The sequence below is a fragment of the Leucopleurus acutus genome (genome assembly GCF_964270905.1).
Source record: "Leucopleurus acutus genome assembly, chromosome: 17".
Taxonomy (NCBI): domain Eukaryota; kingdom Metazoa; phylum Chordata; class Mammalia; order Artiodactyla; family Delphinidae; genus Leucopleurus; species Leucopleurus acutus.
The window spans coordinates 35,771,579-35,786,590 of NC_139159.1; the positions used below are offsets into that span (position 1 = coordinate 35,771,579).

At 40.3% G+C, this 15,012-nt stretch overlaps 2 protein-coding genes across 2 annotated transcripts in view; one reads left to right on the plus strand and one right to left on the minus strand.

The window, feature by feature from the left end:
• LOC309973985 (metabotropic glutamate receptor 7-like) overlaps window positions 1-15,012 on the plus strand; it is a gene marked incomplete at its 5' end in the record, with an annotated part of 168,219 nt that overhangs the window by 126,554 nt on the left and 26,653 nt on the right. The window lies entirely within an intron of this gene.
• On the minus strand, window positions 1,790-4,930 carry LOC309974436 (UDP-N-acetylglucosamine--peptide N-acetylglucosaminyltransferase 110 kDa subunit-like; the record flags this gene model as incomplete). The annotated part of the gene is made up of 1 exon (XM_082859046.1): window positions 1,790-4,930. The coding sequence occupies one exon, from the start codon at window positions 4,928-4,930 to the stop codon at window positions 1,790-1,792; it is 3,141 nt and encodes a 1,046-aa protein (XP_082715172.1).

Sequence of the window (15,012 nt, forward strand, 5' to 3'; positions counted from 1 at the left end):
AAGGAACTGAAGTAGCACCGACGGATGGGGTCAGAAGGACCAAGACAACTGATGGTTGCAAGGCAAATTTTATTATGCTACAGTTGCAGATTATCTAGCCTAGAAATCGGAAGGTTGCCAGATGGTGGTTTACATTATCTACAGACTGTCTCGGCTCAAGGTTAACTTCCCTGGGAGGAAACCCATAAACCCAGAAGCATCAACAATAACCTGCATGTGCAGGGGGGAGACAGCTTTGCTTGTCTCATTTTACATTCTTTCTGACCTCTGGGCCCTGGTGATTTATCTCCCATGGAATGGAACAAGGAGGGGAACAAGTAGGGACAGTCCCTTCGAGCAGCGGCCGCATGCCTGGCATGTCCTTACCTGCCCTCAAGGCTGACTGCTTCCCACACGTATGTTGCCTTGTTTAAGCCTCAAGCCCTCGATCCTTTGTTGAAATACAATAATTTCATTCCTATGGTTTTCAATACCAAAAACTCAACCTCCAGGAGGGCTAAAGTCTAATTTGTACTCCAAACCAAGTAGCAATGCAGTTTGCTACTACTGAGACTGAATCCATAAAGACTTCAAGACCACGTCCAGAAGACAAGTTATTATATATAATACCCTAGAAGGTCTGAAACATAATTATCATATACATAGCTGGTCCTTCAGAGCTTTTTACCTATAACATGTTTTTTGATGAAAGTTATTTAATGTACTGGAGATAACTGTGACTTACTGATCAAATATTTGAATACTTATACTTACCTGGGATTTCATTTCTGCTGAAAGAAAAAGGTAGAACAGGACTCACTAAAAAAAACAAACAAACATTAGAAATGAAAGTAAAAATCTTAACACACACTATCACTTTTGGAAGCAGCATAGAGGGGCAGCCAACGGTAAAACACTGGTGAAATAGGTCAAAACTCTAGGCCAAAAATCCATTATTATTATCATCAGTGACAGTACCACAACTGTGCCCTTCAGAATTAATAATCGCTCCTAAGAATCTTCATTTGGCACCAGATGATGCGGCTAAGAGAAACACTCTGGGAGGTTTTGAATCAGACTTGGTTTTTTGTTAGCCAAGTTACAGGAGAATTTTTAAAGTGGGGGGAAGGGAAGAAGCAAACGGACCAGGAAAAGAATTTAAGCCATCATCTATAAACCAACAAAGCACTGATAGTTCCAAACATTATGTCAGACACTAAAATGACTGATATAGGCTCAAGTGGTTTATAAAACCTATAAAAAGACTACACCAGCAAAGTTCCCATTTATCTGTAGAGTTCAGAAACTAAAACAAGGAATATTTTAGCTTAAAAGCTTATCTCAAGAGAATCATACACACTTCACATGAATACAAATACCCGAAACCAAACATTTTTAAAAGCTCCAATACCCAAAATATAAAGAAAAATATTAATTCAGAAGACTCGATCAATCCATGATAATCACAAAACGGCTGGGCAATCTCTATCTCCCTTCCACACTAACCATCCATCCCATGGAAGACCAAGGGAGAACAGACCTTCCAGACTTACCTTCCAGACCTTCCAGACACCTGGCTGCTGCAAAATTCTATGGAGACTCCTTGTGCAACAGCAGTTTCCCATCTCTTGTGTCTCTCCCTATCGTGATCATGATCATGCAGGAAGCAAGTCTGGCTGTGCTATTTCTTATCATTGACTGTCACCCATCTGCAGCATGGTATTGTACAGATAAGGAAAAAGTAATTCCCTTTCCCCCAGAAGGTTGAGGCTCAGGTACAGGGTAATTCTCCTGTGCACAAAGTCATTATTTAGGCCGACTCAGTGACTTCAACAGGCGTAATCATGTGATCAGGTTTGTTGCCAGCTGCGTAATGCTCCCACATCTGTAGATAGAGCCGCTCTAGGTCCATTGTGTATTGTTTGGTGTTGAACAGAGGGCTAGATGTTCTCTGCTTCCAGACTTTGCCACGAATTTTCTTCAGGTATTCTAGATCAGTTCCCAGTTTCACAGCTATGTCTTCATATTCTTGTCTATTTTGAGCAATAAGCTCAAGACAGCCTAAACAAGTGAGCTGGGAAGCTGCAACTCGGGAAGCAAGAGTCTCTCCTGGCATAGTCACCACGGGTGTCCCTGACCAAAGGACATCCATCCCTGTGGTGTGTCCATTACAGAGTGGAGTGTCCAAGCAGACATCAGCCAGCTGGCCTCTCCGAACATGTTCCTCTTTAGGAGCAACAGGTGAAAAAATGATACGCTTCTGGGGAAGGCCCATATTTTGTGCATACTGTTGAATATTAGGTTCTCCTACTGCTGGAAAACGCAACAGCCACAGTACACTATTGGGAACACGCTTCAGAATATTTGCCCACATCTGCAAAGTAGATGGGTCAATTTTATATAACTGATTGAAGTTACAGTACACAATGGCATCTTCCGGTAACCCGTACTGAGAACGGGTGGTTACAATAATGGTACGGGGAACCTCCTCTCCAGTGGCAGCCTTAATGTTGATCTGGGTAGTTGCCAGTCCATTGCTAAGACTGAATCCATTAATTGTTATCTGAATTTGTCCTCTGTTAATCATTTCAATAACTGCCTCTGCAATAGTATTCATAGGAATGACAGGCATATTAAGAGCCGTATTACTGCTGTCTGCGTTGTCTCCTCCATCAGGACATTTCATCTCGACAATCTGCACATCTGGGAGACTATCAAGAAATGCTTTGAGGTCGATGCCATTCAGCACAATCCGATTGTCATAAATGTGCCCATTGGACTTAAAATCGATGACTGCCTTCTTCTTCAGGTGAGGGAACATATTAGCATGATCACCAATAAAGAAAGTACGGGGCATATAAGCCAGTTTCTCAGAATACTGCTCAGCAACTTCAGCAGGTGAAGTTTCCTGATCAGTGATGATATAATCCATGAAAAGCACGCCACTGGTCCCAGGGTAGCCCAGCCACATTGCCTGAATAGGAGCTGGCCTGAGAGCAAAGAGTTCATTTCGAGCACCCCTGGTATAACCATTCATATTTACAAGGATGTGTATACCATCTTGATGGATGCGATCAGCTGCTTTCCCATTGCATGGAATCTGAGAAAGATCAATGAAATGATGGGCTTCTGCCATCACCTTCGCTCGGAAGTTTGTGCCATCATCTGGGCTCAGGGCATAACAGAATACCTCAAATTTATCAGGATTGTGCATGCCTGGAATAGACTGCATAAGATGAGAAGTAGGATGATTCCCAAAGTCAGAACTCACGTATCCTACACGCAGTCGACCATCACTGAGCTTCAAGTCTTTTGGATGTTCGTACGGTGGTTTATGAAGGACACTGATCTCATCCAAGCAGAGGTTCCCATGGCTCTCAGCAATAGCCTTCCTGAAGCCATGAGAAAGAGGATAGAGCATACTATGATGAGGCTGCACAGAAGGCAACCTATTCTTCTCCAGCTGGTCAGCCACAATGCTGACCAACTTCTTCATTCGCTCATCATAGTCTGTCCAATCACAGACAATCTGCAGGCAATGAGCCAAATCACAATAAGCGTCAGGAAAATCAGGTTCAAGCTTCAGAGCAGTGCGATAAGAAGCAATTGCTTCTGGAATATTCCCTGAACACTTGTGGATGGAAGCCAGATTGCTGTGGGCATCCGCAAGTGCAGGGTTAATCTGAATGGCACGAGTATAACACTGCAAAGCTCCCTGAACATCCTGCATCTCCTTTAGAGTGTTTCCCATGTTACAATAGGCATCAGCAAAGGTAGGACTGATTCGAACAGCCTCCTTATAATGCATCAGAGCTTCCTGCAGTTTTCCCTGCTGCTGCAATACACTTGCTAAATTTGAATGGGCAACAGCAAACTCTGGGAAGACTTCTAATGCTTTACAATACAAGCGAACTGCCTCTTCAATGTTTCCCTGGTCTCCTTTGATATTGGCTAGGTTATTCAGAGAGTCTGCATGGGTGGGACACAGCCGCAGAGCTGTATTATAACACTCTTCTGCTTCGGCAACACTGCCCTTCTCTTCCAGAGCGTTGGCTAGGTTGCAGTAAGCATCAGGGAAATGTGGTTGCAATTCAATAGCTCGCCTGCAGGTGTCTATTGCCAGATCTATCAGGCCTTGCTCATAGTATACACAAGCCAGGTTGGCATGTACCACTGCATGATTTGGGCTCAAGCTTAGGGCACAAAGGTAAGCTGCCACAGCTCTGTCAAAAATCCGTGCCTCTTTCAAGACATTTCCTAAATTGATATAAGCATCCAGAAAATTGGGGTCAAGGGTGACAGCCTTTTCAAAGTGATGAATTGCAAGCCAAATCTCCCCTTGTGCATTGAAAACACAGCCAAGATTACTCCAAGCTACTGCAAAGTTCGGTTGCGTCTCCATTGCTTTCAAATAACATGCCTTGGCTCCTTCCAAGCGACCCAGGGCTTTGAGCAGGTTCCCCAGGTCACTGCGAACACAGTACAAATCAGGATTGCACTGAAGAGCAGAGACGTAAGCTTGTACTGCCCCTTCCATGTCGCCTGCTGCTACCAAAGAGGCTGCCAGGTTAATATAACCATCGATGAAATCTGGTTTGAGATGCAATGCATGCCGGTAATGCTCAATCGCTTCCTGCAACTGCCCTCTTTCCTTGTACACATTCCCCAAATTCGAATAGGCTTCTGCCAGAAGAGGGTTCTGTTTAATTGCCAGAGTACTAAAGTGGGCAGATCTGTCCAGCCTTCGACACTGGAAGTGTAGAGATGAAAGTAATAAAAGTACTCCAGTATTGTCTGGCTCTTGTCTCCACAGCTGCATGCAGTGTCTCTCAGCTGCCTCAAAATCTCCTGCCTGATACTCTCGATGTGCCAACTCAGCTAACCCTTGGAAGGAAAGCATACGTTTTGTTGGTTCTGTGCTGTCGGCCACGTTGCCCACAGAAGACGCCATCTGGAGCTTCTGGAGAGAGTGAGAAAAGGGGGTAATTGAGTCCCGCTGCCGCCACTACTGGCAAGAATATTTCTAGAGGTAGCAAGTACGAGGGCAGCAGCCGTACCACTGCTTTGACAGGCTTAAGTGGCGGCGACAGTTACAGGCACCGAACCTTAGGAACTCTGGTTGGTCGTCTAACTCTCATGCTCTTGAAATCTTAATTCTTAACCCTGCCCTCTTCCACCATTTTTCTCCTAATCAGGGAATAAAAATTACCTATACACTTGCCTTAGAAGAAATCAAAAGTCAGTAGTCCAAACACTTTTCAAAATTTTGATTTCTGCCCAGTTGGAAAGGAAATACATGATTGACTTTACTTCATCATTCATATAGTCAATGTGGAAAACATTAGGGCCGTGAATTTCAATACAGTAAGATCAGAAAATTTTAAATTGGCCTTCCCAAACCACTAATAAGTAACCAATGTTGTATATAATGCTAAAATCTTAGAGACTGAGTTTGATATTTTAAAAGTTCTGAAAGGATTAGCTAATTTCTCCTCATCATATTTCTCATGCCTCAAACCTGAGTATTACATTTTTAAAAATAAATTTATTTATCTTTATTTATTTATTTTTATTTTGGCTGCGTTGGGTCTTCAATGCTGCGTGCAGACTTTCTCTAGTTGCGGCGAGCGGGGGCTACTCTTTGTTGCGGTGCCTGGGCTTCTCATCACAGCAGCTTCTATTGTTGTTCCACAACTCTATGGGTTCCTTTTTAGGTCCTATGAAGAACCCTAGAAATTAGTTCATGGAATTATAAGTTTTTGCAAAATTGTCAAAAGTGAGATATTTTAACTTCCATCAGGTAAGACCAGCGTCTCTTTCTTTGCCAATTTTCCTTCTATCATATTCCGTTATGTTGGATCATATTGGAATGGCCACAGGCTTTTTTGAAATCTGGCTAAGGAGATTTTCTTTTTTCTGTGGTACGCGGGCCTCTCACTGTTGTGGCCTCTCCCGTTGTGGAGCACAGGCTCTGGACGCACAGGCTCAGCGGCCATGGCTCACGGGCCTAGCCGCTCCGCGGCATGTGGGATCTTCCCGGACCGGGACACGAACCCGTGTCCCCTGCGTCGGCAGGTGGACTCTCAACCACTGCGCCACCAGGGAAGCCCTAAGGAGATGTTTTAAGTGAGGCTATTATGTGATTTTCAGACACCGCCATATGTAATTGACTATATACTATCGCATTACAGGAATAACTTCCAGTACTCATACTGACTACTCTACTGACTTAACCTAGCACAAGACACAGAAGCATAAGGACAGAAACCACCTTACAATATAGCCATGTCTTGCACTTCACAGCTCTCAAAGCATGTGCGTTTGAAGAAGAAAAAAAGAACTGAAAAGTACAAAACCAGAAGCTATTCTGTGGAAAATTATTTCAATCATCAGGCATGTGAAAGATAAGTCAAAGATTCAGTTCTCATCAATGCTTAGTCAAAACGGAAATTTTCTTCTGTCAAGAATATACTCCAGGGGCTTCCCTGATGGCACAGTGGTTAAGAAGCCACTGCCAATGCAGGGGACAAGGGTTCGAGCCCTGGTCCGGGAAGATCCCACATGCCACGGAGCAACTAAGCCGGTGTGCCACAACTACGGAACCTGCGCTCTAGAGCCCGTGAGCCACGACTATTGAGCCTGCTAGCCACAACTACTGAAGCCTCCGTGCCTAGCGCCCATGCTCTGCAACAAGAGAAGCCACCGCAATGAGAAGCCTGTGCACCGCAACGAAGAGTAGCCCCCAGTCCCTGCAAGTAGAGAAAGCCTGCGCACAGCAACAAAGACCCAACACAGCCAAAAATAAATAAATGAATGAATGAATGAATGAATGAATGAATATACTCCATCAACAATGTGTGTAATGGAATGGTGTGAATGAGTATTTTATCAGAATCCCTGTAATGCACAAACCTATAGCAGTACTGAAATCAGTAATGCATTTATAATAGTAAATACTTATGAGGAAGTAATCCATAGAGGTTTTCTCAAAGTTAACAATGAAAATTAATATGACATTATCAATAATAAATTGTGAAGCTGAAATAAACTTTTCTAAACTATTAATAACTAGAAGCAAATTCTAATCAACCATGTTACAAGAAATCTATGTCTAAAAACTACAAAGTTTATTTCTTAAAATTTCATTTCGAAAATACATAAACTGTCATATGAGGAGGCAGTTAAAGAATATATAGCTAAAAGAGTGGGGGAAAAGCTTTATAGAGACACATCTGGCAGTAGTTCATTTTTAAATGTCATTTTTCTAGATTTTGTGACACCTATAGTATTGATATTTGAAAGCATTTAAAAAATTGTAATTTGAAGATTTGCTACTTCCAGGTAGAATAAAATATTTTGAAGCAAAACAACGTTTCCACTGAGAAAAACAAAAAAAGCCAAATAAAATAGCCAGCATTCAATCAAAAAGTTCTAGACAAACCAAGAGATAGAATCATATGGCTAAAATTCTAAGAAAAGAGCAGATAATACAAAAATATTTATATAAGATATTGTGTATCTTTATCAGGAAAAGTCTTTATCAAGAAAAGACTTTAAAATCATCAGAATTAATATTGTATTTTATTTGTATATTATATTTATATATAGATATTTATATATTTATATAAAGAACTTAAAGATAAAGCCCTAGTTAAGGCAGTGACAATAGCAGTAGCAGTGGGAGTGAAAAGAAATGGTTATATTCAAGCATATTTTGTCAGGAAAAGTCCAAGATCAAATGTCTGACTGCATACATGGGATGGATAGACGGAGTGGGAAAAATCAAAGTTACCTATAGAGGTTCTAGTGAAGATGGGTTGCCGTCACCCAACCCAAGGGGCTGCGATCATCCCCAAGGTCTAGGAGACTCAAAGGGAAGGTCATGGTCAGAGGCAAAGTTAATTGGTGGGAAAATAAGACTCCCAGTCTCCCCATCTCCTTATACCAGTTTTTTTTGGTAACATCTTTATTGGAGTATAATTGCTTTACAATGGTGTGTTAGTTTCTGCTTTATAACAAAGTAAATCAGTTATACATATGTCCCCATATCTCCTCCCTCTTGCATCTCCCTCCCTCCCACCCTCCCTATCCCACCCCTCTAGGTGGTCACAAAGCACCGAGCGCATCTCCCTGTGCTATGCGGCTGCTTCCCACTAGCTATCTATTCCTTATACCAGTTTTGTTTTTCTGCTCATATACGTAGCAGCATTTCATTCAAGGGGAAAGTCATTGATCTGACTGGTCAAATTAAACAACATAGTTCACGGCACATTTACAATGGTTAGTTCCTCCACAATTTAGAAAGTCACATTCACAATTTCCCTCTTCCTACGCCGCGGAACACATTGGCCATTCCTCCAAAGTTTCCACTCCACAGAGTGGACCAGAGATGACGTGAGCCCAGAACTGAGAGCTTGGCATGAGACGGTGTCAGCCCCACGTAGAGCTCTGGCATAAGTTATAACCCATCCCAGCTCTACAGAGAGCTCTGCATGGAATCCTGGGAGTAAACTCAGCCATAATAATGTGATTCTGTTTTTCATTTGCTTTTCTTCCTTGCTTAACTTTCCCTGGCCACTCTGACAAACAAACTTTCAGGCATTCCTGGGCCACTCACTAACTTTATTCCATTTAATCTCATCCAGATTCCCAAGAAAATTACTAACTATAAGGAGGGATATTTGGAACATGGTGAGTTTTAGATGCCTGAAATATACAGGTCATTGAATCCAGTTAAGTAGCAAATTATCTGGATCTCAAATATGCCAGTAGAATAGCAGACTAAGCTCAATATAATGTACTCTTACTGGAGACACATGTAAATTCTGGGTCAATTTTGAAAAAGTTAAAAGCACGTAGCTGAGATTAAAAGAAAGAAAGGAACACCTGCATGTTTCAGAAAGTAACAGAGAAATTAAATCCAGAGAAAGAAGAGCGGACTGATGTCTGTGGGTTCCGTTCCTTAGTATAGGCCTTATGTAAATAGGGGCTGGAGCAGGAAATCTAACATTACCTTGTGGCCAGGAATTTATAGACTCAGGATGGAACAATATTGAGAAGTTGGTACAGATATCCTACAGAAATTTCATGAGGAACTGCTTAGTCCATTAAGAGGGCCAAGGGCAGTGGTGAGGAAGATTGATATCTCTTGAAAACCTTCAGGTACAGAAAACAGCAACACCTCTGAAAAGTAGGCCTCTCCTTCCCAGCGTTGTGATGGCCAGGTTGTCACTAACCTGTAAGGCCCTGTATGAATCAGAAACTGCAAGGAGAGTAATTCAAAGAAAAACAGATGCAGGATGGGTGTGGCAATAAATCCTAGGACCCTATCAGAAACAAAATTAAAACCACTCTAAAGGGAAATTTTAACAAACCAGAGCAGATAGTATCCTAACCAGAACAGAATAATAATTCTGAGGAAGTTACTTTAGTTATTTAAGTAATATTCAATGCATTTCCATGGCCAGGCCCTTTTGAAGAATTCTAAAACATATACAAACAATTCGTTTACATCTTCTATATCCCACCATCCAGAGCAAAATTCACTTAAGTACTGTACTGGTGGAAATTGGGCAGCACTATGGAGACAATAAAAAGGTGTTTACCATCAAAAAACGTCAAGGTAAGAAAGATAATGTCTAATTTTTAATTATCCTGTGGTTTATTGAAATCTTTTGGAAACCCAAAATAGAGAAAACCTAGGAGGCAATGAAGACTTAAATCTTTAGAGATTTATCAACTCATCTATAAAAGCTTTATTAATCTCTTCTTTTAATACCACTCCTGAGAGGTATAAATGTGTCCAGTGATAGGGTTGAAGAAGCCTGAGAGAATTTCAATTGTTTACTATTCTTGGTCAGCTATTAAGACCTTTCAGGAGCATCTTGATTTTCATGGCATCATCCAACAAAAAGCAGGATATTTTACAGAAAGTCCTGGTCCACTTTTTGGCTTGCTTTTGTGTTTATGTTTTTGGTTTTCTCACATTGGGCGGTACATTAGGCTACCTATTGCACACTCCCTCATTCATGCATGCATTCATTCAAACAATATTTACTGAGTTGAGATATTTAATTAACACCCAATAAATGATGTTTAGATGAATGAATGCGCTTTTTATCAAAGTAAGTGTAAGTACTGAGAAAAATTACAGAATGTATGATCCCAGCCCCACAAAAGCATATAATTGTGTTGAGGATATAACATATGCTGGTGAAATAACTAATATATCATATTGGACAGTTTCTAAGTTCAAGAATGAGTTTTTGTAAATAATCAGAGCCTAAGGAGGACAAAGAAGGGACAGTTCATTATGGGTTGAATCTATCAATAAATGTACATTTCAGATGAGATTTGAGATTGACCTTAAAGAAAGAAGAGGACTTAGATATATGAACAGAGAACAAAAAAGGCATGGTGATAGCATGTGCATAGATAGTGTGGCCAATATTTATGTTCTTCATTAAAGACAGTCAGAGATAACCCAAATGTAACTGTTTCCATGGGTCCATTCTCAGTATCCAAACAAAACGGCAAATCCTATCTTAGTAAAACTAATGAAAAACACAGTCTTTAACGAAGACATTGTGAAGGAAAGGGGGAGAGAAAGGCTTGCGTCCCACACCACACAACAAAACTTATTTAATTATTTGTTTCATTTTCTCCCTCTGAAAATTTCCTCTCCCTCTCTCTGTACGTCTCTCTTCTCCCACATCTGGCCACACTCTACCAGCCACCTTTCCAGATCTTTCCAGAACTCTCCATCCTAGTTTCATTATGCCACAAGTTGAACATCTCACAGGTCTCCAGGATGCATCCTCATCACTTATTCCACAAAGACAAACAAAGGACACTTCTCAGGATCAAGTTTCTTGGAAGGAAGAGGTCACGAGGAGTGATTATAAATAACGTAAGGTGGAGAGCAGTGACTTAAAATACCATTTTTCCTCTTAGAATGTGAATACAGGGAACTTTGGGAAACTAGAAAATCTAGAAAGGATTCATTGATAATTGTTTATTTTCAATGAATAAAATAAAATGTAATAATACGGCTAAACTCTGACAGATTAACTTTTTCAAAAGTTGCTTTCACACACCTTCACTATTGGGATGTTTGATAAACACATCTTTCTTCTTTATTTGCAGATACTGGCACCAAACTTTCAAACAATAAGAACCTTCCCATAAGTCCCTTGCCAGGCAAGATTAAGGTATAACAATCCAAACAGATTTTTGAAGAAGATAACTGGTTGAAAGCACAGGAAAAGAGCTGGGTTGCTCTTTTTCAACGGTCACATGATGAGTAATGTGGGAATTGGTTTACAAAGTCTCTCTCCATGAGGGGCTAAGGTTAAGATTAGAACTTCTGAGGCCAGAAGAGCAAAATAACTACAACAACACACATAGTTTCAAGAGCCGCCCTTTGGATGTGAGGGATTGATTTTTCCCACGCTTTTTTCAGCAACCCAACTGGTGTCTTTATTAAATGACATAAGGGAATACAGTGTGGCCAAGAAGGCTTAGATTTCCTTAGCCGCAAGTCAGATATTCTCAAGTGACTGTCCACTCAAATTAAAAAGAGAGATTTACAAGAGGAAACTGGATACAACTGAGTGTACTTTTATTTCAACCCTTTATCTGAATGCTTTGTTTTGATTTCAGTTCTCCACTGAAGTTGCCTACATTAATATATTTTTAAGAACATTTCCTTAAGTTGAAGTATTCATTCAGTATATTCATTTACTATAATTGAGAAAAGCCAAATGACTTAGGCAAATTCATTTCTATATTGCCACAGCAGTGTATTGTGAACTAAATGACACCTGGCAGTTCTTTACTCAGATACTAACTCAATTAGAAGGCAGAACAAGGATACCTACCCATTGAGGGAAGGAAAGGTCACTTAGCCTCTGTAGCTGTCTTAGGTCTCTTATCATCACAGTAACAAACTGAAGACTAAAAACCATACGATCATCTCAATAGATGCAGAAAAAGCTTTTGAAAAAATTCAATATCCATTCATGGTAAAAACTCTCCAGAAAGTGGGCATACAGGGAACATACCTCAACATAATAAAGGCCATATATGACAAGCCCATAGCTATCATACTCAATGGTGAAAAGCTGAAAGCATTTCCCCTAAGATCAGGAACAAGACAAGGATGCCCACTCTCACCACTTTTATTGAACAGAGTTTTGGAAGTCCTAGCCACAGCAATCAGACAAGAAAAAATAAATAAATAAAAGGACTCCAAAATGGAAAGGAAAAAGTAAAACTGTCACTGTTTGCAGATGGCATGATACATAGAAAATCTGAAAGACACCATCAAAAAACTATTCGAGCTCAAACATGAACTTGGTAAATTTGCAGGATACAATAGATTTCTATATATAAATTTTGTATTTCTATACACTCACAGTGAACTATCAGAAAGAGAAATTAAGGAAACAATCCCATTTACAATCACATAAAAAAGAATAAAATACATTAAGAATAAACCTGCCTAAGGAGGTAAAAGACCTGTACCCAGGAAACTATATGACACTCATAAAAGAAATGAAAGATGACACAAACAGCTGGAAAGATATACCATGGTCACGGAGTGGAAGAATTAATATTGTTAAAATGACCATCATACCCAAGGACATCTACGCATTCAATGCAGTCTGTATCAACATATCAAGGGCATTTTCCACAGACCTAGAACAAATAATTTTAAAGTTTGTATGGAAACACAAAAGATCCTGAATAGCTAAAACAGTCTTGAGAAAGAAGAACACAACTGGAGGAATCATGCTCCCTGGCTTCAGACTGTGCTACAAACCTACAGTAATCAAAACAGTATGGTACCGGCACAACAACATCCATCACTGGAACAGAATAGAGAGCCCAGAAAGAAACCCATGCACTTATGGTCAATGAATCTATGACAAAGGAGGCAAGAATATGCAATGGAGAAAAGTCTGGGCTTCCTTAGGGATGGTTTCATCAATTAATTTGTTTTCTTAAATGGACCATACTTTTCCATGTCTTTGTATACCTTGTGAGTTTTTTGGTTGAACATTTGGCTTTCAAATATTATAATGTGGTGTCTATGGAAATCAGATTCTCCCACTTTCCCAGGGTTTTCTGGGCTTTGGATTGTTGAAGGCTGTAGTAGTCTGTTTGTTTAGGGACCTTTCCAAACTAGTTTTGCAATGACTGTACCCCTTATCGTATGTAGGCACTGAAGTCTCTGTTCCTTTAGTTCATGTTTAGCTAATGTTTTGACAGAGATGTCCTTGAATTCCCGCACCTAAGACAAACAAAAACAAATATACACAAGCACATCCACATGCACACTCAAAACCACACACCTCTCCCCATTGTGCAGATTGCTGGATCACTCCTTCAACATTTAGCTGACCTGCACTGAGGTCAGGGCTCAGCCCATGGTAAAAGCTTAGAGACTCCTCTGGTGTTTTCAGAACATGCATCTTATCTTGAGTATGCATGTGGCTTTCTTAATTTCTCTGGACACATGTGTACTTTTTGTATGTTCTAAGTTCCCAAAGAATCTCCCCCAACTTTTGCTCCTGCATCTTATGTGGTCTATTGTATTTCAATGCACAGTCTTCTGCCCCAGCCATCTGTGCTTTGTCAGTTCACCTTGCACTTTTTTTGAGCAATGACCGCTGCTTTTCCAGACTGTGTTCCAGGTTAGCTAAGACAGAGATAAGCATCTTGTGTCAGTCCTTCAGGTAGCTCCCAGACAGGTTAGAACAGATACACATAATAATCCGAGAGTATGGTCTCTTCTGCTCTCTCCTGAAGCAGGATTGAGGGCCCCATACTAGGAATGGTCTGCTGCTACTTTAAGACTATCACTGCATTAAGACCCCACCACTTTAAGACCATCACTACACTAAGAGTAGATGGGGCAAGGGCAAGTAAAAATGCCACAAAGCTTTCCTGCCATTTTCAAATTGCCTCTTCCCTGGTTCAGTATGTGTTTGCTTGCTGTAAATCTTTGCCTGATTTCAGGACTAAGAGAAACTCAAGGAACGCCACAACAAGAAACAGTATAATCAAACTCTCAGATGCCAAAAGACACAGAAAGAATCTTTACTCCCAAAGGAGAAAGAAAAAACAAATTTGTTACAAAGCAGGGATCCTCAAAAAGGTTCATAGCTAATTTCCTATCTGAAACCACGGAAGCAAGAGGCCAGACATATTTAAAGTGCTGAAAGAAAAAAACTGTCCACCAAGAATTCTATATTTGGCCAAACTGGTTTCAAAACTTACGGAGAAATTAACACATTCCCAGATGAACAAAGGCTGAGGGCGTTTGTTTTACAACTTCCTAACACTGCCCCATGACAAATGCTAAATTGAACCTTCAGGTTGAAATGAAAGGACACTAGACAGCAACTCGAAGCTGTATAAAGAAATAGAAATCTCCAGTAAAGATAAATACATGGGCAGATACTAAAGCCAGTATTGTGCTACTGGCTTGTAACTCTACTTTTTATTTCTTACATGATTGAAAAAACAAATGCATAAAATAATCATAAATCCATGTTATTGGGCTCACAAAGTATAAAGGTGTAATTTGTGACAACAATAATGTAAGGAGGAGGAATGGAACTGTAGAGGAACAGAGTTTCTGTGTGCTATTGAAGTTGGTTTCAATTCAAATGATACTGGTTGAACTTTAGAAGGGTAAATGTAATCTTCTTGATAACCACAAAGAAAATATCAATAGACTATATGCAAAAAGAAATGAAAAAGGAATCAAGAGTTCACTACAACAAAATCGGCTAAGCACAGAAGAAGTCAGTAATGGAGTAAATGAGGGGCAAAAAATGCATAAGACATACAGAAAACAACCAGGAAACAGAATTAAGTTCTTCCTCATCAGTAAGTTTTGAAAAAGTGGATTAAGCTCTCCAATAAAAAGATAAATATTGGCAGAGTGGACCTTAAAAACATCCATAATCCAAGTATATGCTGTCTGCAAAAAACTCACTTGATTTCAAGAGACACAAGTTGGTT